Source organism: Spea bombifrons, chromosome 2 (genome assembly GCF_027358695.1).
Source record: "Spea bombifrons isolate aSpeBom1 chromosome 2, aSpeBom1.2.pri, whole genome shotgun sequence".
In the NCBI taxonomy this organism is placed as follows: Eukaryota; Metazoa; Chordata; class Amphibia; order Anura; family Pelobatidae; genus Spea; species Spea bombifrons.
This window is the reverse complement of record NC_071088.1, coordinates 60,084,513-60,111,086: the sequence shown is the minus strand read 5'-3', so window position 1 is coordinate 60,111,086 and position 26,574 is coordinate 60,084,513. Positions and strand designations below refer to the sequence as shown.

The 26,574-nt window shown below is 39.5% G+C and overlaps 1 protein-coding gene across 1 annotated transcript in view; it reads left to right on the top strand.

Moving 5' to 3' along the window:
• IKBKE (inhibitor of nuclear factor kappa B kinase subunit epsilon) overlaps positions 1-25,607 on the top strand; it is a 33,099-nt gene extending 7,492 nt beyond the window's left edge. Inside the window, exons 3-21 of the mRNA XM_053454422.1 lie at positions 1,389-1,529; positions 2,312-2,441; positions 3,929-4,110; positions 5,470-5,630; positions 6,396-6,506; positions 8,253-8,432; positions 9,621-9,817; positions 10,322-10,386; positions 11,150-11,241; positions 14,539-14,640; positions 15,590-15,659; positions 16,509-16,618; positions 17,188-17,264; positions 19,369-19,408; positions 19,493-19,594; positions 20,006-20,102; positions 20,254-20,360; positions 24,320-24,391; positions 25,448-25,607. Coding sequence (XP_053310397.1) covers positions 1,389-1,529; positions 2,312-2,441; positions 3,929-4,110; positions 5,470-5,630; positions 6,396-6,506; positions 8,253-8,432; positions 9,621-9,817; positions 10,322-10,386; positions 11,150-11,241; positions 14,539-14,640; positions 15,590-15,659; positions 16,509-16,618; positions 17,188-17,264; positions 19,369-19,408; positions 19,493-19,594; positions 20,006-20,102; positions 20,254-20,360; positions 24,320-24,391; positions 25,448-25,481 — 2,070 coding nt within the window. The 3' untranslated portion in view covers positions 25,482-25,607. The remainder of the gene's footprint in view (positions 1-1,388; positions 1,530-2,311; positions 2,442-3,928; positions 4,111-5,469; positions 5,631-6,395; positions 6,507-8,252; positions 8,433-9,620; positions 9,818-10,321; positions 10,387-11,149; positions 11,242-14,538; positions 14,641-15,589; positions 15,660-16,508; positions 16,619-17,187; positions 17,265-19,368; positions 19,409-19,492; positions 19,595-20,005; positions 20,103-20,253; positions 20,361-24,319; positions 24,392-25,447) is intronic.
• Positions 25,608-26,574: the final 967 nt, after the last annotated feature.

The following is a 26,574-nucleotide window of genomic DNA, read 5'->3' as shown; positions in this document are numbered from 1 at the left end:
TGGTTTTTTACATAAAGAGAATCTTGCAGTATGTTGTTTACTGGGCATAGCGTAAGTGCTGAGGGACATCATGACACCCCACACCCTGTTAACTGCTCATTTTCACAGTGGAATGGATGGTTGTTTGTTCTCCAATGCTTCTTTCTAATGTCTAAAATCCCTGGTGTATCTTTGACACCATTTTAGCATAGTTTGCATTTTCATCCTGGGAAAACAAGCATGTTTCTGCTCATTTGCATCATGATATCTTGTGATTGTTCATGACATCACAACACGTGACGTTTAAAGATTTAAATGTCATGATTAACGTGTTTGCAGGGAGAAAATGAATATGTGTTCTTTCTTGAATTACCTTATAAGTAGGCAGTAGGTAGAAGCTTTAGGTGCTCTTATTGAGCATTTATCCCTACCAGTACTTACTGGTAAGCCCCTTGCCAGCCGCGTCCCATACAACAGTGTTTTGGCTGTACAATGTATACAAAAAACAAAAACCGTCTGCGCTTCTTACCCTAATAAAGTTGGCAACAAATATATAAACATAATATAAATGAGAGGTTTTGGTTATATGAATTGGCCAAAGCATAATTAAGCTCACCCGCCACGCCAAGGCACACTCTCAATAGGTGAGAGAACCTACTCTCACCTCCTACATAGTGGGCACACAAAGCAGTTTATACTGCTACCAAAACCTTATTAATGTGTTGGGGGAGGTGCAATTAAACCTCCTCCCTATTAACCCCTGGACAGCAAGCTGCAACCAGACTGATGAGGAGCCAACAACCTCAAATATGTGCAAACAGGGAAAAGAAAAAGTGTCGGTGCGCTAAGCTAGTCACAGGCTCAAATAATACAAATGTATAATACGAGGCCTCTTATTATACATTTGTATTATTTGAGCCTGTGACTAGCTTAGCGCACATACAACAGTGTTTGTCTGCTGGCTGGATATGTGGCCATATAAACTTAACATGTGACCCCGCATATTCAGCTATTGACTACAGAGACCCTTCATTATTGCCAGTCTGGCCTCTATTGAGCTCTCTGTTACCTAGAAACAAAGGAACTGTGTTTTACTTAACTATCCATTATGAAGAGCCAACCCAACTTTAGAGACCTGACAATGTTGGCCCTTCTTAGTGAATAGTGAAGTGAGGGAGTGCAAACCACAACTTTTCTGGCAACTCTCCTTCCTTCCAAAATTGCAGGACTCAGGCAAATGCATGCATATTTTAGTAAATAAAATCAATACATCCATCCTAATTACACATGATAAAGCCAAATGTATAATAGCATTTCATATATGATGGTACTATTTAAGACTTTATTATTCATTGTTTTTCTTCAATTTTTTTTTACTTTGATTTAAATCATGTTTTGCCTCTTTTCAGAAAACTGGGGAAGAGGTAGCAGTGAAGGTGTTTAACAACCTCAGTTGCGAAAGACCACATGAGGTGCAGATGAGAAAGTTTGAAATGTTGCGAAAACTCAACCATGTCAACATTGTCAAGCTGTTTGCTGTTGAAGAAATTGTGAGTCTCAGTTAAAGATCTTTATGCTCTCACACATGCATACAGGCCATCTAAAATAAGATACATTCTTGTCTGTTATTGCTAATTTACCCCCTCCCCATTTTGCATTTGTAGTAATGTATTTGCTCTATTATAAGATGAGTTTTTTTCCAGAGCAAATGCTCTGAAACCTCTCGTCTTGTATTCAATGTCATCTTATAATCAGATCTCAATCAGCGCTGCAGGGGACCTGGATCCTCCTGTCTGGCAGCCGGTGGATGTCTGCACGATGCGTGCAGACAACTTCCGCTGCTGCCGGGGGTTCTATGACAGAGCTCCGGGGTTACATGACCTTTTGGTGCTCCACCAAAGAAGCCCCAGTGGAAGTACTGGCCAGCAGCGTAGGTTTTTCCCCGGCTGCCAGAGAGGAGGATCCCCCGCAGCACTGCATGATCCTCCTCTCTGGCAGCCTGTGGAAGTCTACGCGCATCACGCAGACGTCCACCGGCTGCTCCCACTTGGCACCAGGCAGTCTGGAGCAAGGGGGACAAGTCTAGGGATGCATCGGTAAGTCGGGGGGGGCATATAGGGGTTATAAGGCATATCAGGGGGGGCAAATTGGCAAATAAAAACAAAAAATGCATTTTTACATGCCTTATGGAGTGTCAGGTTAATAGACTATTTTTTTTCCCTAAGTCTCAGCTGCTCAGTTCGCTTAAAAAGTTTTACAGATATATTATAAAAATATTATATATGACCGTTGAGCACCTTCTCAAATAGTTTTTCTTCTTGTGATCTCCCAGGGCAGCACCAAGCAGAAAGTGCTGGTTATGGAATACTGTTCAAGTGGGAGTCTGCTCTCTGTCTTGGAAGAGCCAGAAAACGCCTTTGGATTGTCAGAATCAGAGTTCCTAATTGTGATGCAATGTGTTGGTGAGATATTAAGAGGCACGACAAGTGCAAGTGTTCAATATTATTGGTTGAAAATTTGACTATTGATTCCATAGTTTGATACAAATAAATTAATTACAAAAATGACTATTCTTGAAAATGAGGCAGAACGTGGTAGATATTATCCAAAAGTATTTTTTTTGCCTTTCTTTTTCCTATATGATACATATATATACCTAAGTACACCAAAAACCCAAGAGTCTTAAATTATCACTTGATTATTTAAATTATGTTGAATAATAATCGCATTTTCAGTGTTTGGGCCTTTGCGTTTATTGCTGACTCCAGGTACTTGGCACTATTCACTGACTTATTTACTGGGTGTTATTTAGCAGTGGTTTTAATGGAACTTGGTTCTCATTCACATTTAATTAGTGAAACAAACTTAGTTACTGAGAGGTGTCAAGGTTCCTCTTGGGGTGCAAGTTTGGGATTTTTATATACAAGTGTTGCTGTGATTATTTAGTTTAAAAAAGATAATTACCAGATAATCTCGGGTAATAATAATTTACCCCTTTTCAAGAGTCCTGAAGTGGGGGGTGTATTATATCTGAGATTTTATGGCACAAAAAAGCGGTTACAATTTTTGAAAGTATGGAAAAACATGGTGGCTGTTGTCTAATGATATTTATTTCATCAGTCAGTACATCTTGTGGTTACCAACAATGCCAACGTTTATTAGATTCGATTTTTTTTAAATTATATATGTATTGTTGGGTCAGTGATACCGTTTTTATCCATCTTTCTCAAATGCTTTACATTTGTTATGGACTAAATGCGGTCAATAGCTCTCTCCAAACAATTTTGGCTGCGGCCTTAATGCACAATGAGCATAAACATGTGAGTTGTGCGCTTATTACACCAAAAATGTGCAAAAGAAATTAAAATGGCACCTTCAGTCTCATAAAGCAGGATCCATATACATGTAAAAAAAAAAAGAACAGAAACAAATATATAGTACAATATGTTTAAATCAAATAAAGAGCTGCAATGATTTGAGATAATGGCCACTAGCTGATCATAGAATGCGCTAGTGGAGACCCTTAAGGTGGCTGTATTTATTAAAATCTGGAATGCAGAGTTCATATAAAAAGAGTCCTCAAAATCAATCTCAAAAGAAACGCTCCTCCACTCCTCGCACTATGCATTTCACCCTCCGTTGGGCTTTCTTTGGGATAAATTATTTACAAGGTTGGGAGTTAAATCCCAAGAGGTAAATTATAGTGGTGGAACCAGTGTAGGTGCAGTATGAATTAGAGGTAGACTGGATTTTGGATGAAGTAACAAAGACCAAAATATCAGGTACCATCAAGATGGTGATTATGAATACGTTATGGTCTACTGGGGAAGATTTGAGAAGAGAAGAACAAACAGGTGTCTTGGAGATTTTAAATTATAAATGGCAAATGTAAAAAGTGATATATAATACATATTTAGCATTTTGTCAGCTTATTCTGTTGTTTTCCCAGTTGCTGGAATGAACCACCTACGGCAAAATGGGGTAGTGCACCGGGACATCAAACCAGGGAACATTATGCGTTTAATAGGAGAAGATGGACATAGCATTTACAAGCTGACAGATTTTGGTGCTGCCCGAGAACTGGATGATGATGAGAAGTTCCAGTCTATATATGGGACAGAGGAGTACCTGGTATGTAGGTGTTATCCATCTCTCTCTCTCTTTGCTTCTTGCACTCCATTTAAAGTTAATCTGTCAGTCCCCCACACACCCCCAACAAAAACACCAGTATAACTATATATAAACATATGTAATGATGTTAACATATCAAAATATACTGTGTGTAGTAAAAGCTCACCTAATGTATATACATTAAGCAAAGGTATTTTAATCTCCACTTTTATTATTCTCTCCTCTGTTGCCATGGGTATACCTAGGGTATTTGGCACTCCCCCATTAGTTCTAAAACCAACCAATCCCGTTCTCAGGATCAAAAATACCCTTATTATTAAGCCACCCTAAGACATCACTTTTATTAACGTGTTTATTAAAAGGTATAACCAAAAACGATGTTTAAAAACACCAGTGTCACCAGTCCTACCGTAAAAGGTATAAGTCACTGTGACATGAGGGCATAAGCCCACAGTCGTATAACACTTATGGTATCACATCATATATACTGTTGATGGCTGCAGTCCTAACAACAAGAATAATAGAATTATGACCAGTGACACGGGCTTATTAAAAACACAAATAGCCCCCTGACATGTTTCGCTCCTCAGAGTTCCATCAGAGGTCTGGGCTAATGGCTGATTAGTTCCTTGCACAGGTAACTCCCATATGGACTGGAAGACATTTTTACACACACTCTCACATTGGCATAGACTTCAAGCCAATACACATACACATACACGTTCACTAAAACACATATACAGCTTCATGCTAACATGCACTTACATACATGCACATCCACGCCCACATGCAAATCCGCGCCCACACACACACAAACGTTTACACATACATGCTCAAACACACTTACACATACACCCATGTTCACACACACTTATACATACAACGATCAGCCATAACATTATGACCACCTGCCTAATATTGTGTAGGTTCCCCTTTTGCCGCCAAAACAGCCCTGACCCGTTGAGGCGTGGACTCCACTAGACTATAAAGACATGATTGGAAGAACCTGACTGGCCCGCACAGAGCCCTAACCTCAACCCCATCGAATACCTTTGGAAAAACTGGAACAGAGATTGAGAGACAGACCTTCTTGTCCAACATCAGTGCTGACCTCACAAATGCTCTACTGGATGAATGGGAAAGAATTCCCACAGAAACACTTCGACATCTTCCCAGAAGTGTGGAAGCTGTTATAGCTGCAAAAGGGGAGACCAAATACATATTCATATCTATGTATTTAGAATGCAGTGTCATCAAAGTCCCTGTTGATGTACTGGTCAGGTGTCCCAATACTTTTGTCTATATAGTGTATTTTGCTTGTCTAAGCTAGGGTTAACCTCATTTGTCACTTCCATCCAGCACCCAGATATGTACGAGAGAGCAGTGTTAAGGAAACCACAGCAAAAGAGTTATGGTGTGACAGTTGACCTGTGGAGTATTGGTGTGACCTTTTACCATGCAGCTACTGGCAACCTCCCATTCATCCCATTTGGTGGACCTAGGAAGAACAAGGTGACAATGTGAGAATACATATCGCACATACAAAATATTTGGATATTCTATTGCATAGGCAAAAGCAACCAGATATGCGTGGCATAGGCATATGGCTATCATGGACGGATTAAGGACAAATAGGCAGACTAAATGGGCTGAATCATTCTTATCTGCTGTCAAATTCTGTGTTTCTATGTCTGGCTTATTTTAAGGATTCTTAAACAAACCACACAGGAGTAACTTACTGTATTTGTTCAGGTTCTGGAGGGTTTTACTTCTCATATAGACGCTCTGATTAATTTTACCAAAAACACTACAGTTTTCTCCATATTTACCCACCTTGTCATCCTAGTACCAATCAATTAGCTACTAACCGACATAGGTTGTTATTGTAAGTACTGTCATTTGGTGCTTTCCTTTAATTAATCATCACATAAAGCAAGTCAATAGTTGTGAGTTCTTTGAGGAAGTCCTAAATATGTTTTGTTAATGTGTCATTACGCTAAACCCAGAATATTATTAGTTTCTTTGTGTGCCCATTTGGGTACCGATGGTGGACCTGATGCAAGTAGGCAAAGTGGTAATATATACATATAGCTGGTATTCTATGTAAATCCACCACACCATTGCTTATTATTATTATTTATTGTTTTATATAGCGCCATCAAATTCCGTAGCGCTGTTTAAATACTAAAATAAAGGTTTCAGGAGGTGCTGAAAGATAGAGGCAGTTGAGACAACAGAAAGGTATTCTTTTTCATAAGTACTTGATGCATATTTATATTTAACAGGCATAAAATAACTACAGAGAAGCCACCAGGTACCATTGCAGGGGTGCAGAGGAAGGAGAATGGAGCTATTGAGTGGATTTATGAACTACCAGTTAACTGCCAGCTGTCTGTGTAAGAAAATACCTGCCCTGTAATGTGTGTCAACAAATGTGATTTTTTTTTTTTTTTTTTTTTTTAGAAAAAATATTTGATCAGTTCAGTGCCGTTGCATAATGCCCTTCGCGTTCTACCTTTATTCTGTAGTGACAAAACAATCGACAGCAGAATTGTTGATTTATTCTTTCAAAATTAAAGCAGCGAGTAGCATAAGTAGCCACATCTAAAATCTATAATGTATTTATCTATGCTTCCCATTGCAAAGAGCTGCAGAACCGAATAGTGATGTATAAATCAATAAATATTAATAATTTGCTTGATTTATATACATGGAACAGATAGGTGGGAAGGCATTTTGTTCCAATTAATGTAATGAAGTCCTAAATTTTTAAATTGTACCGTATTTGCTCGATTATAAGACAAGGTATTTTTCAGAGCAAATGCTCTGAAAAATAACGTCCATCTTCTAATCAGACCTCAACTAGAGGTCTGACTACAAGACTAAGATCCAGATTCCCCCGCTGCTGAAGGGGACCTGGATCCTCCTCTCCGGCCGCCGGTGGAGGTCTGTGCAATGCACACAGACAACCTCCGCTGCTGCCGGGACTTCTAGAATGGAGTGACAGCGTCACATGACCTTCCGGTGCTCATTCGTAGAAGCCAGGCCGTAGTGCTGGCAGCAGCAGCGGAGGTTGTCTGCGTGCAGCACACAGACCTCCACCGGCTGCCCCACTAGACACCAAGGAATCCGAAGCACAGGGGAGAAGTCTAGGGAAGCACTGGTAAGTCGGGGGAGGGTAAGAGTGGCATATTGGAGGTATAGGGGCTTTCTAGAGGCAGAGTGGCAAATAAGGGGTTAAAATTAATATCAGGGAGGCAGAGTGGCATATAGGGGGTTAAAGGAATATCAGGGAGCAAGAGTGGCATATAGGGGTATATAAGGCATATCTGGGGGGCAGAGTGGCAAATAGGGGGTCAAGAGGCAAATCTGAGAGGCAGAGTGGCATATAGGGGTATAAGGCATATCTGGCAGCAGAGTGGCATATCAGGAAGGGTGAGTGGCATATCTGGGGGGCAGATGTGCATAACTGGGCAAATAAAAAGAAATAAAAAACAAAACAAAAACTATTTTCTCAATGATAGTTTTTATTAAATATGAAAAAATTGTTTACATGGAATTAATATTTACTAGTAAAACGTATTTCTTATAGGGTAGTCTTATATTCAGGCTTTTTCTTTTTTTCGTTAAATAATATTTACATTTTGGGGGGTCGTCTTATAATCGAGCAAATACGGTAATTTGTTTGTAAGCATTCACTAACTGCACTTTAAAGCATCTTTATGTATACCAAATAAAGACATTTTTGTCCATTAAAATAAGATGAAGTGTAGACGTTGTTAACGTAATAAATGACTATTTGTTGCTGGAAAAGGCTGGTTTTTTTTTAATGGAATATCTTCATAGAAGTATAGAGGCACATGACGCATTGTGTTCACTAATCCAAGTTTATGTTTAAAAGTCGAATTGATCATTAGAAAACCTCTTTGCAATTATGGTTGCACAGCTACAAATTTAAGCTGACCTCAAACTTTTGAACAGTGTGTTTCTGTATATAGTTCTAGTGTTTTGGCCAATGCTTAGTTATCATGTTATTAAGGTTGAAGGCATGCTTGCACATGCCTATTTTGTATACCAGCAATTCACTGCTCCTCTGTAGGCTGTGTTTTTTATTCCCATACTCACCCATATATACTTTTCAGTGCACTAAAGACGCATGTGGAATCTATTCTTCCCAATATCCTTGAAGCTGACCAAGAGAAATGCTGGGGCTTTGATAAGTTCTTTTCAGAGACAAACAAAATACTCGAAAGGATGGCAATCCATGTTTTTTCCCTGCCACAAGCCAACATGCATAAGATCTATGTACACCCATGTGACACGTAAGTTTTTAACAAGCATGGAACCAGAAAACTCTACAATGTGCCCCAGAAAGAAATAGGTAGCTGTATGCCATGTCTGAACAGAAGGGGGTAGCATAACCATTTTAAAAAAGTATTTGTCATTTTACACATAATTTAGAGTTGAAATTAACTATGCTTCCCCTAAATGTGTGCTGCATTTATTTAACAATCATACTGTATGTCGTTCATGGTACATGTAATAGGATGAGGAGGGATGGCCAAGGGGGGGATATGCAAAAGGAACTACTATACAGAATAAGTAGAGTAGCAATGCTAGCAAAGTAAAGGTCCACCCTAGCCATTATATGTATTCTTTACACATTTGTTCTATTTCCCCACCCCAGCTACATGTTTTGCCTTTCATTGAATGCACTCCCTGCTAAGCCGTGTGCATGCATACGTAGTCAGCTTTTAGGGGTTCTCCCCCCACGTGCATGGGCACTTGGTGGCCTCATTGAATTCAATTCAATTTAATCAGCCAAAACTGATGTGCAAAAATAGTTACTAACTACTTAGTATGCATTTATTTATAGTGAGGCTGTTTGGGTACAAGATACTAGAGCCCCGCAGGGGGCTGTTATTTTAATCACGCTCCCGCGGACTTTCTGACCATTACCACCCGCTCCCGCAACATGGGTGTCCGTTCCTGCTCAATCCTGCAACCTTCTATTCCAATACATTTATTTACAGATAGTTGGGCCTGCTCTAAAACGGGCTGGGTGTCTAAGATCAACCTGCCCTTAGCTCAGCACCCGTGGCATCCCAATGCCAATGCAGTCCTCTACAACATACTGCATTTCCCTTTATGGCCTATATATATCATTACAGACTGCTTCTATGAGTCATTTCAATTGTGGTGGTAGGGTCTTGGCATGCAGTTCTTTGTGTGCAACAGAAAACAAGATTACGTGCAGTTCAGTAGCATAGTTAATGTTACCAAATACCAGCTACGGAGCATGGAAAAGATGAGAGCAATATATGACCTGCAACCTTATTCTGTGCTACCGTAATTACATTAATGTAATTACATTACATTAATGCATTACCCTAGCAACGCAGAGTTGTTGCATATACATGTCATAGAGTAATTATATACAACCCACTTTATGTAAAATATCTTGGAGTGATTATTCATGTTCATCTCGCATATGCCTCTTCTTCTTGCAGTGTGGCTAAATTCATGGAAATTGTGTCCATATACACCCTCGTGCCTCCAGAAAGGCAGAGGTATTTATATGAGGGCCACCACTTCCCCATAAACCCCGCCATGGAGGTCTGCAGTTTGTCTACAACTACAGAGCAAAATCCTTTTATCCTAATTGGCAGTGAAATTCAGGAACCCAAATCTGTCATCTACAAAGATCGTAAGTTTTGATCCATAAATATAATTCACTGCTTCTTAAAAGCACACCAAACATTTACATGTGTTTCTCCAGTAAATATTTTGGGCCATATTTCTAAAGATGGGATTGCAGCAGTAGGGCAGTGTTTTTAGGTTTCCAATGGTTCTTTAATTTATTCTCCACATAGCCTTTTGCACCAAAATAGCTCCATATTAGTCTTAATAGCTAAAGCTGTTTCTCAAAATCAGGTAACACGATTGCAGACTCCACAAAATTATCGCTAAGGCTGCATATTCATGGCCTTTTAAAATACGCTATTTTTAACATTAGAATATTTGCATAACCACGCATGCTTTTAATAAAGAATTAAATATATCTATGCATTTGTGAAAATTGTGGTTAGGACAGTGTATTGATTGGTGGTGGGCAGCAATATGGAAGGATTCCTGCCCACATAACTTTCTTCCAGCTGTGACAAACTACCTTTTTTTCAGATTGTTTTCTTTCTTTCTATTCTGTTTTTAGCTGCCACTGATTATCCCAGGTTTCTGCCATCTGTGAATGTCGTCGGGGACTACACAATTGCAAAGGTGAGAATAAAGCTGAACTGAAAGAATGAACTTTGACTAATCCGCAGATCGCGTTTTATTCAGTCAAAAGGTTTGTGTTTCCTTAGGAAATGTTTAACTTCTGGCTTCACTATATGAACCATTTTGATACTTTTGAAGTCAACATGTTGCCGGACTGGGGTATGATCCAAGGGCCACAGTATGTGGTACCCATACACCAACTCTAATTCTATTAAAAATATCAGGTTAACACACCAACGGTCAACCCTCCATGGCGTTGTATTTAAAATGCTGAGTTTTAGAGGGCCAGAGTGGAACTAACTGGTCCTAATCTTAACCCTTGTGTCCTTTTTAATAAATATTTTTTATTAAACTGACCAAACATAAAAAGTAACAATAACAATTATGCTTGATGAACATGTTGAGCTGGTGCAAAAGACACATTTTATTTGGAAATAGTAAGAAGGAAATTAAAGTAAGGAGGAAGGTGAGGTGACCGCGCTCTAGAGACATGAGCGGTGATATGATGGAAAGTCCAAGGAAAACCCCAGTGAGCCAGCAGTATGAGTAGTGACTGCGGACCAGTAAAGAGCAATATGCAAGGGCAAAATTGGAAATGTTATCTTTCAGCACGGTCCAAATGAGAAGCGAAACATATTTAGAAGAAAACACTGAAGTCCAGATGTAGTTCAGTATACCAAACAAAAGATGTGAGAAACACAACAAATAAAAGTGTTGACCCCCAAAAAACCAAGCCTTTTGATAATTATTTGTTCCATTTCAGAATGTCCTGGCTGCTGTTTACCAGACAATACGAGTGTCAAAGTCGCTTTTAAGATGCCAAGAGTTTATACCCCGTGGGACATACTGGCTAATGTGAGTTAATGGAATATAGGGTAAAAAAAAACAAAAAACATTGAATCCGGTACTGGAGCCATCGTCATTCCTTCTATTACTAGTATAATTGGCTCATTTCAGTTACAGCTTGTTCTGTTAGGTGAAGCTGATTTGACTTTGTAATAACATTCTTGCTACAAACCTTTTAACCCCTTCAGCACCGGGACGTACCTGGTACTTCCTGGTTACTGGTCACCGGTAGACCGGGACGTACCAGGTACGTCTCCTCCAAAAAACGCCCCCACATCACCACGATCGCGGTGATCGTGGAGGCGCTGCTGCTACTGTCTGCCCAGGACTCCTGGGCAGACAGCACAGCCTGTCTAAGCCCGCCCCCATGCCTACGATCACTCCCACGGAGTGATTTTGTAGGCAGAAACAGCGATTGCAGAAAGATCTGCAATCGCGGTTTCAGCTGCCACAGGCAGCTTCAGGGAAGGGGTGGGGGTGTTGAATGGGTCCCCACACAAGTGTGGGGACCTGACCCAACACCCCCCTGCTGCCTGATCGCTCCATGAGAGCGTCAGTGCAGCGTTAACCCCTTCAATGCCGCAATCGCGGCATTGAATGCCGCGATCGCGGCATTGAAGGGGTTAATTCCCGTTTTGTAGGGGGCTCTGCTGCTGGTGGTCTGCCTGGAAACCCAGGCAGACCAGCAACAGCAAAAACGACCCCCCAGAAGTCCTCTGATCAGTCCTGTAGGGCTGATCAGAGAGACTCCTCTCCCACAATCTCCAGTCTGTTGGAGATTGTGTCCCAGCTGCCAGAGGCAGCTTCAGGGACAGGGAGACAGGGTTCTTTGGTCTCCACATGAGTGTGGAGACCAGCCCCCCCACCCTCACCCTTCCTCAGTTAACCCCTACCCTCCTCTTCCTCAATTAACCCCTTCAATGCTGCGATTGTGTATGACCCCCATCGCAGCATTGCAAGGGTTAATATTAGTCCCCACAAGCTTGTGGGGACTAAATACCAGTCAATGCTGTGCTTCAATGGAGCATCAGCATTGAAAGAGTTAAAAAAAAATGTAAAAAATAATAATAAAATTTTTTTAAAAAATAAATTAATTTAAAAAAAATTAATAAAATAATAATAATAATAAAATAAATAACAGCACTGACCTGAAAGTCCAGGGTGCTTCCAGGTCAAATGCTGGGCTGATCAGATCGCTCCTGGCCAATAGGAGTGATCGGATCATTATGGCAGCCCACGGATGACCCTGCTCTACAAAGAGAGAGGGGTCATCTAGGGTAATTATGAAAAAACAAATTATTAATAAATGAAAAAATCATAATTATTACCTGATCACTTGTCGGTGACATTTTAAGTCGCTGATTATTGATCGGTCTCCCTGATTGATGTCAGCGGCCTAAACCTGTCACTTACAAGTAATCTGATAAAAAATATTTAAAAAAATGTAAATGCACATGTTCCAGTTTTGCCCTCATAGCTTCCTCAAATAATGCATGAACCATGCATGTGAGGCCTTGTTGGACTCATGGGATGTTGGTGAACAAAATGTGGTGCTTTCTTCCACTGTTGCACTTATGGTGTGCAAGAAATTCAGTGCAACGTTGAAATGTATGCGTTAAAAACGCAATAAAATAATTTCCCTGTGAAGTTTGGCAGACATCAGTGAAGAAATGGCTAACTGAAAACTGTCAAAACTACCCTAGTTGAACACCTTGACTTGTCTACTGTTCATAAATGTATACTTTTATGGGGTAATTTACATTGGGGGGCTTCCAAAATCTCCCAAATGGGATATGGGCCCAGGAAACCAATTTCTGAAAATTCCAAATGTGAAAACTAAAATGCACATGTTCCAGTTTTGCCCTCATAGCTTCCTCAAAAAATGCATGAACCATGCATGTGAGGCCTTGTTGGAACCGGGGGATGTTGGTGAACACAATTTGGTGTTTTGTTCTGCAGTTGCACATATTCTATACAAAATATAATATAAAATCTAAAGCAACATTGCAACATATGCAAAAAAAAATAAAAAAATATAAAAATACCTCAAAATTTGGCAGCAATTGGCGATAAAATCCCTGTTTGAAAAGTGTCAAAATGACCCTAGTTGTACACCTTGATTTATCTACTGTTCATAAACATATAATTTTGGGGGGATAATCAGTATCTGTGACAACTATTGCAGTTATTAGACTACCATGCCAAATTTGAAAAAAATTACATTTCAAAAACGTAATGCATGCCTTGCAATATTTTCCCCTATACTGGTCAAAATAGATAAAAATCCTGGCCATGTTGGGTGGTTTCCAAATCAGGACAACTTAATGAATATATTTGGGATAATTTTTTCCCATTGGTTCAATGTGTGTACAATTTGTATGTATACAAAACTGTAAAAAAATGCATTTTTTTCATTTTTTTCCCCACTTTTTCCAGTTTATTTCAAATAAAACAATGTACTACCCAGCTTAATATGGTTTCAAATGAAAGCCCTACTTGTGCTGAAAAAAACAATATATGATTTGTGTGGGTGCACCAATTGATAAGAGAGAAATTACAGTTGAAGAAAGACATGGCAAAAACACAAAAACGGCTCCGGTCCTTTAGCGACACCCTAGCTTAAAAATCCCGGTCCTGAAGGGGTTAAAGCGTAATGTTCACAATGGCAGCTTTTAGCTTATCTTATTCAAACAACCTATAGCTTGGACTTTTTGTTTTACCGCCAGGCTATTCTGTAAATAGTTAGTTGAAAAGTTTGAAAAAGGTGACAAAGCTGGCATATCTAATTCCTTACTGAAGTTCTCTTCCTGCCTACAAAGGCTGACTAAACCAACAACAAGGAGCAAATTAACAAATAGGGGAAGAAACATAATTGGAAAAAGGGCTTTTGATATTTCAGCAAAACCCTAACTACAATCCTCACCACAAACATACCCTAGGTAACACCTTAAACAGATCTACAGACCTCATACATATACATTATCTGTTCAGTAGTGTTCTTCCCTACATGTATTCTCCAATACTTCCAAAGGCTTATATCCGACCTAGCAAGACAAATGAAGGTGAAGATAAGATGGCTGCTACCTTGGTATGCATGGGTGGGCTTCTAATACATTAATGTTTATTTTATTCTATAAAACAAATGGCACATGTTTATTTATTTAACGGTGCTGTAAAATGTTAAGAAAATACAGATCTGAATTAATAAAAAATGTAGATGTACCTCATAGACTGCTTAATATACACTGTAATGGGAAGTGGCAATAGCAGTAATCAGCAAACATTCTGCTTTTTCTCCTTTTGCAGTCAAAGCATGAAAACAGAATACAGACGGATTGCAGACAAGAAAGGAGCTCTGGTACCCATACTAAACTGCATGGCCAACATAGAGAATAGGACCCAACGCCTGTAAGCAGGGTTTGCTAAAGATCTTCTTCTGGTCAGCACTAATATGGAAATTTGGGGACTTTACCAGAAGGCCTTTCTCCAACTTTAAAATTCCACTGTGGTTGGATCCATTCTTTAGTTCCTTATTGTGATTTCTACACAGTCTATTTATAGAATGCAGTATGGGCAAAGCATATGTGTTTAATTACTGGGAATCTAGCTGCTGACAAATCGGGCTCTGCAGGTTTATCAACATAGCTGGCTACCCGGAGCTCTCCCCTTGTGAGATACAGGTGTGTGTGTGGGGGGGGGGTCGCGCTGACATTGGGGAGTGCAGGAAGAAGCTATTGTAGGGGAGGTAATGGGGCATGCCACATAGCTGCTCCTGCAACCCAGAATTTCACTGTGGTGGCTCAGAGACCCATGTAAAGCAGTGGTTCACTCTGAGTCTCTGGGCAAAACCCTGAGAGTGGTCCTGACTTGCAATCCAATTCCAATCAAACACCCACAAATTGCTTGAAATGTACTGTGAGTTACCCCATATTTAGAATGTGTAAGGGTTAGAGAATAAAGACTTTTGTCATTGGCCTTGGCTTGCCTAGTAGTTTGGTAGCCCTTACCTTGGCAGTGTGATGTTCTCCCAGCTGAAATGGAGTCTTAACCTGGAAAAAATGAGTCTTTAGTTGAAGTGCATGCCTTTTATTGGGTCAACATTGAGAATGATGTAAAGTTCCATAAACCTAAACAAAATATGTTATCAGACACCACTGTAGTTGGCTTGTGAAAAAGGTATCCAACAAAGAGAAAAAAAATAGAGGGAAATGTAAATGATCTCAGAATTGTAGGTTGAGGGATATAGAAAAGTCCTAAACAGCATAATAACCCCATCTTATCATCAAACCAATAGTCAAATGTATTTACCATTTACTGTATGTATTTGCATATACATTACCATTTTGCCACTTTACAGATGCAAGAAGGGAAATTCTGAAGCCACAGAGATGTATGACCAAGGGGAGAGTCATTGGAAGTTGCACTCTGTAAGTAAAAAAGGGGTTTTCTTTACATGGTTTTTTTTAGGTTAATAATTTGAACATATGTGTCAGGAAGTTGGAATAACACAATGTATGTTTATTTGGAGGGCGTTTTTTATTACATACTGTAATAGTTTTAAACGCCCCCAGATAGATATTTTTATTTGTAGCTAAAATACCTATTTTAAGAAGCTAAGAATGCTGGGACTGGAACATTTGACCCCCCTTCAGAGCTCTAATTTCTACATAATTGTGGTTATTAGCTGAATCTATTCTTACAGCTACCTCTTTATATGTCTATGTACCCAGCTTGGATTTATTAGCTACTACAGCCTTCTTCTTCTGCCCACTGATCTCTGCTTGCTGTGACTCTGTGTGCCCAAGTGCTTGCTGCGTAGCTCCATTACAGCTCTCCTTCAAAGCACAGAATATGTACTGTAAGCCAGAGTGAAACAAACCTTTGCCGCAAATCCTCAAAACAGAGGGTAATCATGTACATATAGTATTGTTCAGGTTGTATACCTCTTAGTTTCTAGTGTAAGACCTACAATGGTAGGCGATTGGCTGACCTCAGAGGTATGACAGATGAAGTAATCTATAGATAAACAGATGACAAAAGTAAGGAAAATTAGAACCAACCATCTGCCTGAGCCTGATGCAAGGGCCAGTGCAGGTTTATAATTATAACCTTATCAGTGCTTGATCCCATACATTTTCAGAGATCATTATGAGTTTTACTTACAGTATAACATATAGCATTATCAAAAAATATGGTGTGCCGAATCCTAGAGAGGTTAACAAAGAGGATTGTAAAAGTGACTACATAAAATACCATGCTGTCTTGTTCCACTTTAGATGGGTAATATCCTGTCCAGATTCTCCCAGTGTTTGGATAAAGAGAATATGCTTGGGCGGATATTGCTAGATGTTCTGAAGGAGCAGGATCAGTTTCGGATGGGCACAAGGTAAAACGGCCAGAAAAAAAAAACATTCGGTGCATGAGGGACCTATTGATTTAAGGTCCTTAATTGGGTTTCATTTTAGATTTTAAGGATGATCTGTCACTTCCTACATTTCACGGTTCAGTACTCATATCTCCCATATTTGAGAGGCGGTGCTGATCTTCAGACGCTGTCCTGTTGTCCTGTATATCTGCCCCACTCTCCCACTTTTATGGGCAGCGGTGGCCATGTGCCAGTATGGGAGATCTGCTGCTAAAATCAATGGAGACGTATGCTGTTGGCCCACAGACCTTCATTGTAACTCATGTATACAATGGGAGCAGCCATCTTAACTTCCTGTTTTAATTGTGATTAGGCTACCCAATTACTTTTTGCTGAGGTTCTGACAGAATTCATGGTTGAAGGAAAGGGAAATTACTTTAGAGAAGGAGGTTACTTATTTGAGAAACCATAAGATGGGTAGCGGCATTAACTTGTTAACACCAAAGTTGTACCTGTTATGGTCAGTATACATTAAAGCTGTCATGTGATGCTTATTGCTTAGTGTTACATTTCTGTCTTTTTATATCCAGTATCAATAGGATGGAAAATTGTCTGCAGAAAATGCAACTGATATTCAGACAGTTCAAGAAAAGGAGGCAGCAGCCACGTAAGCACAAGTTTCTGTATAAGCAGATTTTGAAAGCAGGTTCCCTTTGGAATTTGATGGCAGATAAGAACCATTCAGCCCATCTAATCCGCCATTTTCCAGATGTAAAGACTCAGACCTTAATCCGCATACCTGGGGACGTCGGTAGGCGGTCCCACTGTTGTCGGTGGGCGGTCCCGCTGACGTCAGCGGTGGGGGAAGTGGCACATGCATATGATTCTGTAGAATGCCTGTGGAATGCATTTGCAAAACCAATACCACACAAATTTAAAGGGACCACACATCTATCAAATGCATTAAAGTGCATATAATGGCTGGAGTGTCCCTTTTAATGTGCATTCACAGCCGCTCTCCCTGTGTTACAAAAGTTGAAATTTGGAAAAAAAAGGTAAATTTACCTCTTAAAGGTGCTATTCCACATAATCTGTTGGATTTAATAGTTTTTATATCACTGACTGTATAATTAGAAACATAATTTGCATTAATGTTAAATGCCCAAACCAGGAACATTTGTCATGTGGCACAAAGGCAGTCACATCGCTCAAGCTATTCTGTACACTATTATGAGGAAAATGTGTGGTTTTAACAAGGATTTGTAAAGAACCCTTCTCCCTGTCTCCATACGTAACTATGTATGATGTGTGACCAACCAGGTAGTGAACTGTTATTAAACATGTTAATATATTTCAAGGAACAGTCACAGGGTGATCATGAATAATTCATTTTACACTGCAATTCAGATTGCCTGTGCTATAAATATTCTCAAATTATTCTCCATAGATCCCGCCTTATGTGAATTGAATGATATGGTCTCAGATTCAAATTCAGTGCTATAAATACTCATCTAAAAATTTAACAAGGCAGGATTTCCCCACATGGAAGCTACAGGTGCCAATCCATGTAGAATAAAGGGGATGAGGTTTACCTCCCTAGTCAACGAACTGCTGGATCGTCAATGATTCTGCTGCTAAGACAGAATGTATCGAGAGTACATATCCCCACTACCTGTACGCGTGAATGTTTGGGCATTACAACCTGCAGTGCTGCCACTAGATAGCAAAAAAAGACTTTGTACAATTGGAAAAGTATATTGACACTAAGTCGGCGTAGTACACTCTTTCTCTCTTCCTGGCTCCAATTGAAAGTGATTAGTGTGTGAGGTATATAAAGTCTGTTCCTTCTCATAAAATATATTAATGTGGGCTGGAAAACCAGCCACACTACAGGTGCCTGGTGGCTACTGGATTCTTGACGAGTGCTTTGGCATGGTATAAGAGCTCTTTGCGCTTTGGCCAAAATGCTTTGGTAAAGCCTTGTTGATAGTTCGTGTTTCTGCAGGCATGGTAAAGTATGGCTGCATTCTCACACTTGCAGACATCATGTAGGGATGCTGCAGATGTAATTTATCCCCTTTTTTCTTCGGCTGCCGCACTCCCAGAAAGGATATGCAACTGATTCCTTCCATCTCTGGCCAAAAAACAACTCCTATAGTCAAAAGCCTTATATGTGTAAAAATAGTATCGAAATGTGGAGTGTTGATAAAAATTGTGGATCATTCCAGGAAACACTTTTTTAGAAACACGTAAACCGTTCTCTTTCATGTTTTTGTGTTTGCCAGTTCCAAAGAAAATGATATATATGTGTGTGTGTGTGTGTGTATATATATATAAAATATAGGTTGTGACAAATGTTATGGCTGTTGTTCTCCCTTTGTAACATTTGCATTGGCCATTTACTGATTTTTTTAATGTACTTCTGGAATCAGTGAACCATCATACCCTAAGTGGCTTGGTTCAGGATAGAAGCCTACCTGTGCAATTGACATGTTTGCTGACTAACATGTTAATGTTCTACATTTAAACAAACTGCTTAGTTAAACAAACTAAGATTTAATACCCAATACTTCAATTTCTCTAAACTCCACCCACTCTCCCTCATGCTGCCTGCTCTCATAAGGCTATCCCTGCCTTAATGCCCAGCAAGCCTATCCCCTTATGAAGCCACCCCCAACAAATGGAGAGGTCCCTTTAGCTTACCAAGTTCCCAGGTAGGGATACCTGTCTCTACGTATGACTGTTTTAGAATATTTTTTTATTATTTTTAGGGCTTGGATACAATGAAGAGCAAATTCACAAACTGGACAAGTAAGTGTGAGTTCTAATTTTCTGTCACTCTTGTCTGATGCGACTGTTTTGTTTTGTAATTGCTTTTATTCTCTACGCCCACAGGGTTAACCTAGGAAATCTGGCCAAAAAAGTTCTATCTATTTTTCAAGATGAGGTTGCACTGATGTATCAGACAGCATTGTCAGAACATGCAGCCAAAATGAGGTGAGAAGGCTCATGAAAATGCATCCTTGTTCATAGGACACACCCACAAATAATCGCCAATCAATGTATGGTGTCATGAGAATCTCATCACCTAGGGTAGTAGAAGCTTCTCATCAGTAATGCCTCTAAAGGTTTATGCATAGTGGCATTTGTTAACATACTCATAATTTGCAAATTTTTTTTTTTACATTCAGATGTAGAAAATGCGGAACAGTACCATAGATATGTCATGTTTAACAATTATTTGGTTTGTCTTAGTGGCAAATATATAGAACCAACAACTTGCATCATTAACCTTGGTTAACTGTAGTATTATATTAAAAAAGCAAATATATTTGATTTCTGGTAATGTTCAAAATACTAGAAATGTGCGTATTTTGTACATTTTATACTTTTTTTTTTTTTTTTTAGGGCAATTAACGAGATTCAGAACCACTTAGGCCTTATAAATGGATACCTGATAGAGTGCTTTCGGGAACTTCGAAGTTACGAGGAATCTGTAAATAAGGTATTTTCCAACCTTCTACCCGCCCAGAATTTCGAGGAATACCTGCTTAGCTCACGTTATGAAATAAATGTGGTTATTTATTTTGTTATTTGTGCTGCTATATTACTTGCAAGCAACATATTGACTGTGGTTCGTCCTCTCCCTCTCACAGGCTATGGATAGATTGTCTGAAAGAATGCTGCAAGTATATCCAGTGCACTCAAACCATAGTCCACAAGCCTCTTACCCTAATGACACCCAAGATGATCTTACACTTAGGTGAGTTAATATTAAAGGTGCTGTTCCACTTTCCAGAAAAATCATTGACACACTCTACTATGTTAAGCAAATAAACCTTAGCATATGTCTCATTTTGTTCTTTCCTCTGTTTAATGTCATAAAAATCAAATTACAAGGGTAGCTGAGGCATTATTAAACACTAGTCTATACCCACCAGACAAGTTAGAAGACTTGTTTTTCCCTCAGAAACCTGGTAGTACTGCCACAACTACAAGGGATTCTGGGTAAGCTTGTGCAAACAAGGTTAACAATGATCACCTTTTGCATCCATATCCACTTTATACATGGATCCCTTTAAAGCAAATGTCTGCTGTAACAAGACACAGGAACGCTCCTCAGGACCAAACCCCCTCCAGTTTATCAGGTACTGGAGGCTTAGAGGATAGACTGAACTACGTATTACTCATCGTCCTCCACCTGAACGGGAGCAAGAGCCAGAGCAGTGAAGCAGCTGCAGACCCAGGGCTTCAACAGAGACACATAGAAGGGACAAATTGAATGCCTCGGGGCTAGTTTACCCTCTCTGCTGCCCCATTGGACGGGTGACGTGGAACCTCGGATGAACCTTCTTAGGTTCATCTCAATATAGGCATCCATTGGCTTCATTAGCCAGGGACGCATAATGGGAGAGACCCGGTTCCAGGAAGTAAGTCTATGGGACAGTCATAGGGTCTGTGAGTGGGAGTCTCTCCTTCTTGTCGAATGCAACCGCGTACTGTTTGTATGGCTGATGCAGAACAACAGGAGACGTTGCCGCTGCTAACGTAGCCAGTGTCGCGAGTCCCCAGGATATGAGACTGTGAATCCCCAGGATGTTATTTGCCTGGTGCTCCAGTCGATGACAGTATTGTGAGCATGGAACTACAGAAAGCCCAGGTTAATCAGAATAGACGGGATCACATGAAACAACACCTGTTCCTCATGAAGAAGGCTTAATGTGCAGATAAGAGGCCTAATAGTATGCATAACCACTGCCAGCTGCAGTGGCCTCCCGTGAGGGCAGTCAACCTAGGTTGTGTAGGTAAGACACCACCATCAGCGGCCTCAGGGCTTTCTGATGGTTTTCCAAGACTGGGGACAAACCTTAAGGGTACACACGGAAGATCGTCAGGGCAAGCTGTAGCCAGGAAGCCAGAGTTGAGGGTAGTTGACATCAGAGCCAAGTTCAGGATAGTCCTATATCAGAGCTGAGATAAGAAAACAGAATAGTCGAGGTCACGCACAGGATCAATAGTGGAGAACACTGAGACCAGTGGGAGGTGAAAAAGTCAAAATATTTGAGATATTACGCATTCTTTTTGGAATCTGTAAATGTATTATATTTTTATAAAAATGTATTCAAAATATACATTCAATAATGGGTTCTGTATTGCGGCTGTTTATTATTTTGTTTTACTTCACATAAGGGAAGTCATGGCTGTTGTTCAGCAGCTTTGCAACCAATGTATTTAGCTTAATGCATTACATATGCAAGAAAGGTTACAAGGTTATAATGACTGTTATTTTCCAGGTCCTGATGAACAGTTAAATGTTATCACTAATGAAGGGCAACTTATTAATGGGAACAGCCATCGATTAGTAAAAGGAATACTGTTCAAGGGCACTCCCATGTTAGCAATGCCATGCTATCACAGAAATGTGATATATATTGTATGATCCTGTATTGAGCCATCTAAGATAAAAGTTCTTACAAACTGGGAATTTCAGTAAAGCAGTACAGATTGTTAAATACATTGGTAAACCATGTCCCACAGACTACCCATACTTCGTATCATCTCATCTCCTTGTGATAGGCTACAAGCCTTTGCTTATACTTTTCTGGTCCTGGTTGAGTGTCATGTGTACCTGCGTAGTCATGTCTGCGTTTTGCTTGTCCTAAAACATTACACGTACTGGTCACTTGTCCCGGTTTTTTATCCAGCCTATATAAAATAACTCATCAAAACTAAATGCAATACAGCAGACCTGTATGCTACCAGACCAAGCTGGTGGGCCCAACTACCGCCTCTCAGGCATATGGACTACTCCATTTAACACAGACTCCATTGCAAAGACTTTACGTCACATTTGTCTATAAAGCACCAGCACATTCCATGACACTATTAAAAGAGGGAGACTGTGAAAATTAACAGACTTATATTAAGGCATACTGGAATAGAAGGAGAAAATGTTCTTGCAAGATTGTAATATATAACAAGGATTGTACTGATGCTCATATTTCATTGCTGCACCAAATTGCCGCTCAGTGGTTCTGAGGCTGTTACCTCAGCATTAGACACAGAGTGGCAACAAAGCTTTTATTTATATCGTTTCCATGTGCATTTCTCTTCTTTTTTTATATACAGTGATGTTAAATATAGCGGCATGTTTCAGTAACCCAATGATTATAGCTGTGGGATTCTGTGCATCTCACATATCCTTTATTTCAGTTACTAGAAACTAGGGCTGACGTGGAGGAAAATGTGAAATGCATCTTTTCAGCTAATAGGTTTACTATGCAGCCATTGTTGTACAATGCCATGATAAATATATATATAATCAGAGTTTATTTTTCACATATGATGGCCATGGAAGCATTAGGAAAAAACATTACAAAGACGGCTAGGTTAGTTCAGTTTATGGATGTCTTTACACAGGATTACATATGTACTTTTATCCTACAAACCATTACCATTTTAGTAGCCCTTCTCTGAACTTGCTTCAAAACTTCATGCCCTCATGATCCTTATTTAACCGTTGACTCTACAACAGGAAGGGAAAAATTTAGAGAATTATGGAATTATTAGCTGGGCAGCATTTGTCCAAGTGCAGCATTTTCTGAGTTAAGTTGGACACATCTATTTTAAGTCCCTCAGCTTCAAAAGTTTTAGAGCATTTCAAACGTATTCTTGCCCAATCTGGCCTGACTGAAAGATTTTTTATGTGCCTACAATCATTTTGTATGTATTTTCTGCTCAAAATCTTACTATTCTTACTATTTTTTTCTGAATATGTCATAGCAAAGCATGTGAGTCCATAATTAGAGGAGACATAGTTAATACAGGAAAGCGCATATTGACAGACGACCTCAGGAAGATCGATCAGCAATTTAATTCCTATATAAGCTAACCCATAAAACGCTACAAGAGCCTATCAGACATAGAGGGTGCTTTCAATGAACACTAAGCTGAGAAACTAAGAGTATTCATGGTAGGTAGGAACCAGTTTTATGGTAAACACAGCCGTTATGTCTTCATATTATACCCTGATGGGTTAACTGCAATGGGGGTATACATTATTTTTTCTTCAAATGTACGTTACATCAAACAGGGGTAGCTCTGCATGCTTCCTGTTAACTAGATCCTAGTTCTGTGGTATAATCCCTGTTGTGCAATATTCCCTGGCGTCACATCTCATGGTACTAAGATGGCCACAAGATACACATTTTGCTGCTGATGGTTGAGCCATATAAAAACTTTGAAAATAATCCAACCTCCTAATTAGGAGCAGCTATTAGGAGAAGAGCATAACAAAAATTAGGATTTTCTAAAATTCAAGATGAGAAAAAGAATAATATTAAATAGAGAGCTTGTTAAAACACTGGCATACCTCCCGACTTTTACTCCCCGTCATCAGGATGCCAGGGGGTGGTGTTTGGGAGGTAGAATGTCCATGCATGCGCACAATTCTGCACATGAGTAGTATACATTCTCCATTGTCCCCTTTGAGCTCTACCTCTGCCCAGAGAAGCGGGACAGAGGTAGAGCTCAGCAGGATAGAGTGGAAAAATCAGGACTGTCCCTCATAAAGCGTGAAAGTTGGGAGGCATACAGGGGTGAATGGAAAGACATCACGCTTATACTAGTTTTGCCTCATATTACAAAATATTCAGCTCTTTACATTGGCTAAGAGTAGTTTTATTTATTAGAAATAATTCTTGTTCAATACATTTATTACAGAATTTTACAACTCAGGGACGAAATGAAAGCTGTGACATACGAGTTGGAGCAAAACAACAGTATTATAGATAGGTAAGTGGGTCTATCCATCAGCCTTTTTAATTTACTTTTTATTTAGGGATAGATGCTATTGATTTTCCAGTTACACCTTGACCTATATGTATACAAGGTAATTTATTCAAGAACTGATCATATATTACATACAAGTAAACTGCAACACAGCAGAGAACAGTACAATACAGTGATAGCATTGGTATACCGTTAATAACTAACAGTATACCTGAAACCGAAAGTCATGCAAACAAAAACAGAGAAGCAACAGTAATCACATCATACAATAAAAAAAGAACAGTTCCAGGGGTGCAGAAATAGGGGCTTTGCGGAATAACACCTGAGGATTCAGGGTGGGGTATGACAAAAGTCCAAGGGTTGGGGGATCAGGGCTGGGAATTAACCCCTCTCATCAAGGTTGTCAATGATGAGTAGTCTCTAGGCAAGCTGAAGATCAGCCTGCAACGGTCTCTGACAGTGATCTGTTCCCTACTTAGGAATAGGTGGTATAGCACAAAGTGTCCTTAACACAACATCTTAGTGGCAAAGTTTCTTCTATGGCATCTTCTGTGCCAGTTACTGGACTTGAGGTAGTTTTCCAGGGTTCTCAATAAAGCCTCTGCAAGAGATTACAGAGAACATACGGTATATAGTGAGGTTTCTTCTGCCGTGATGCATACATAATGGGCAGTGTGTGAACCTGCACTGTCCCTTAGCACGCATAAATGCCCTTAGAGGGAGGCTTTTCTAATGGACCACCCATGTCTTTCTGTCTATTGGTCAGTCTGCTCAATCTCAATTAGTCCAAACAATCTCTGCTGTGGCATCAAGAAGCCTTAGAATCTGCTCAATTGTGTCTTTGGCTCTGATAAGCTTATAGATCACCCTGGTTAAAGTTCATCATGGCTTGCTTCTGTAGTTCTAAATGTCTCACTAACCTAGAATAGTCAGTTTCCATGGTGATTGTTCCATATCTAGAACAATCGTAGTTTTTCATTATAAATATTGGCACGTCTGTTTTCATTTTAAAAAGATAATCATGGATTTTAAAGTGTTTTTTTCCTTTTTCTTTTACAGATTAAGTGTATCATCATCATCTCCTGGTCTATGAATATTGGATCATGTTTTAAATGTTTATTTTTAAGCCAGGAAATTGTTCATCAATCAATTTTAAGAACTGATATTTTATTTTTTTATGACACTGCCCAGCCATTTTTATACATCTCATTGCAAATAAGAAACATGCTTCCATTAATGGAGGAAAATATATTTAATGGGGGGGAAACACATCTAAATCAGTCTGAAAGACAAGGTTTTAAGTCTTTAGTTGATTACTTCTCAGTGTAAACAGATATAGAAAGCTATGTTAGGCCCTAGCTACATTAACCATTTAATTGCCAGCATAAATGCTTGGATTCTTTCTGTCAGAGAGGACAGGTGCCATTTTTGTGAACAGTAGTGGGGTTGCGGCCATCAACTTTCATGGTAATCGTAAAGGTTGTATGTTCCAACAGAAGTTGGCTAAAGGAAATACTTAAACCCATACACACCAAAAAAATTACAACCATAAACCATTTATATGAAAGGTTGAGTTTTCTGTTAAACCTACAAATGTACTGGTTGTAGCCATATTTCTTAATATCGTGGCTCAAATAAGCAATTTATCTGTCATAGTTCTGCTTGTCAAAATATGCTAGAAGCAGTAGCGATCTTCCAATGTATACTTTTGTTTTTCAAATAAACTTTTTTTATACCACTACAACAGTATTACTAACCATGTATGGCACTGTTAATTTAGGTGCAGATATGTAAAACAGAATAATCTTGTGATGGGTAAAATTAAATGAAAAAGTAACTAAAGTGCAGAATATCATTGGTATAACAGCAGCAGCATTGAATAATTCATTATGTTATCACAAATGCTTAGGTCCGCCTAGGTATAGATCAAATAAGAAGTTAATGTAAACCCTAACTTGCAGACATATATCACATGTCACACACCTCGAAGGCCTGTCCTTGCCCCCAGATTGCATCCACAGGACCCCCCCAACACCCAGATCCGATGCATAGGACTTGCCATCTTTGTCCCCAAACAGCATATTTGTGCAACCTTTGTACCCAAACATCTTGTCTGTGCTATCTTTCCTCCCTCCCCAGTTACACATCCACATATATGCTATAACACACTTGCATAGATACATAAA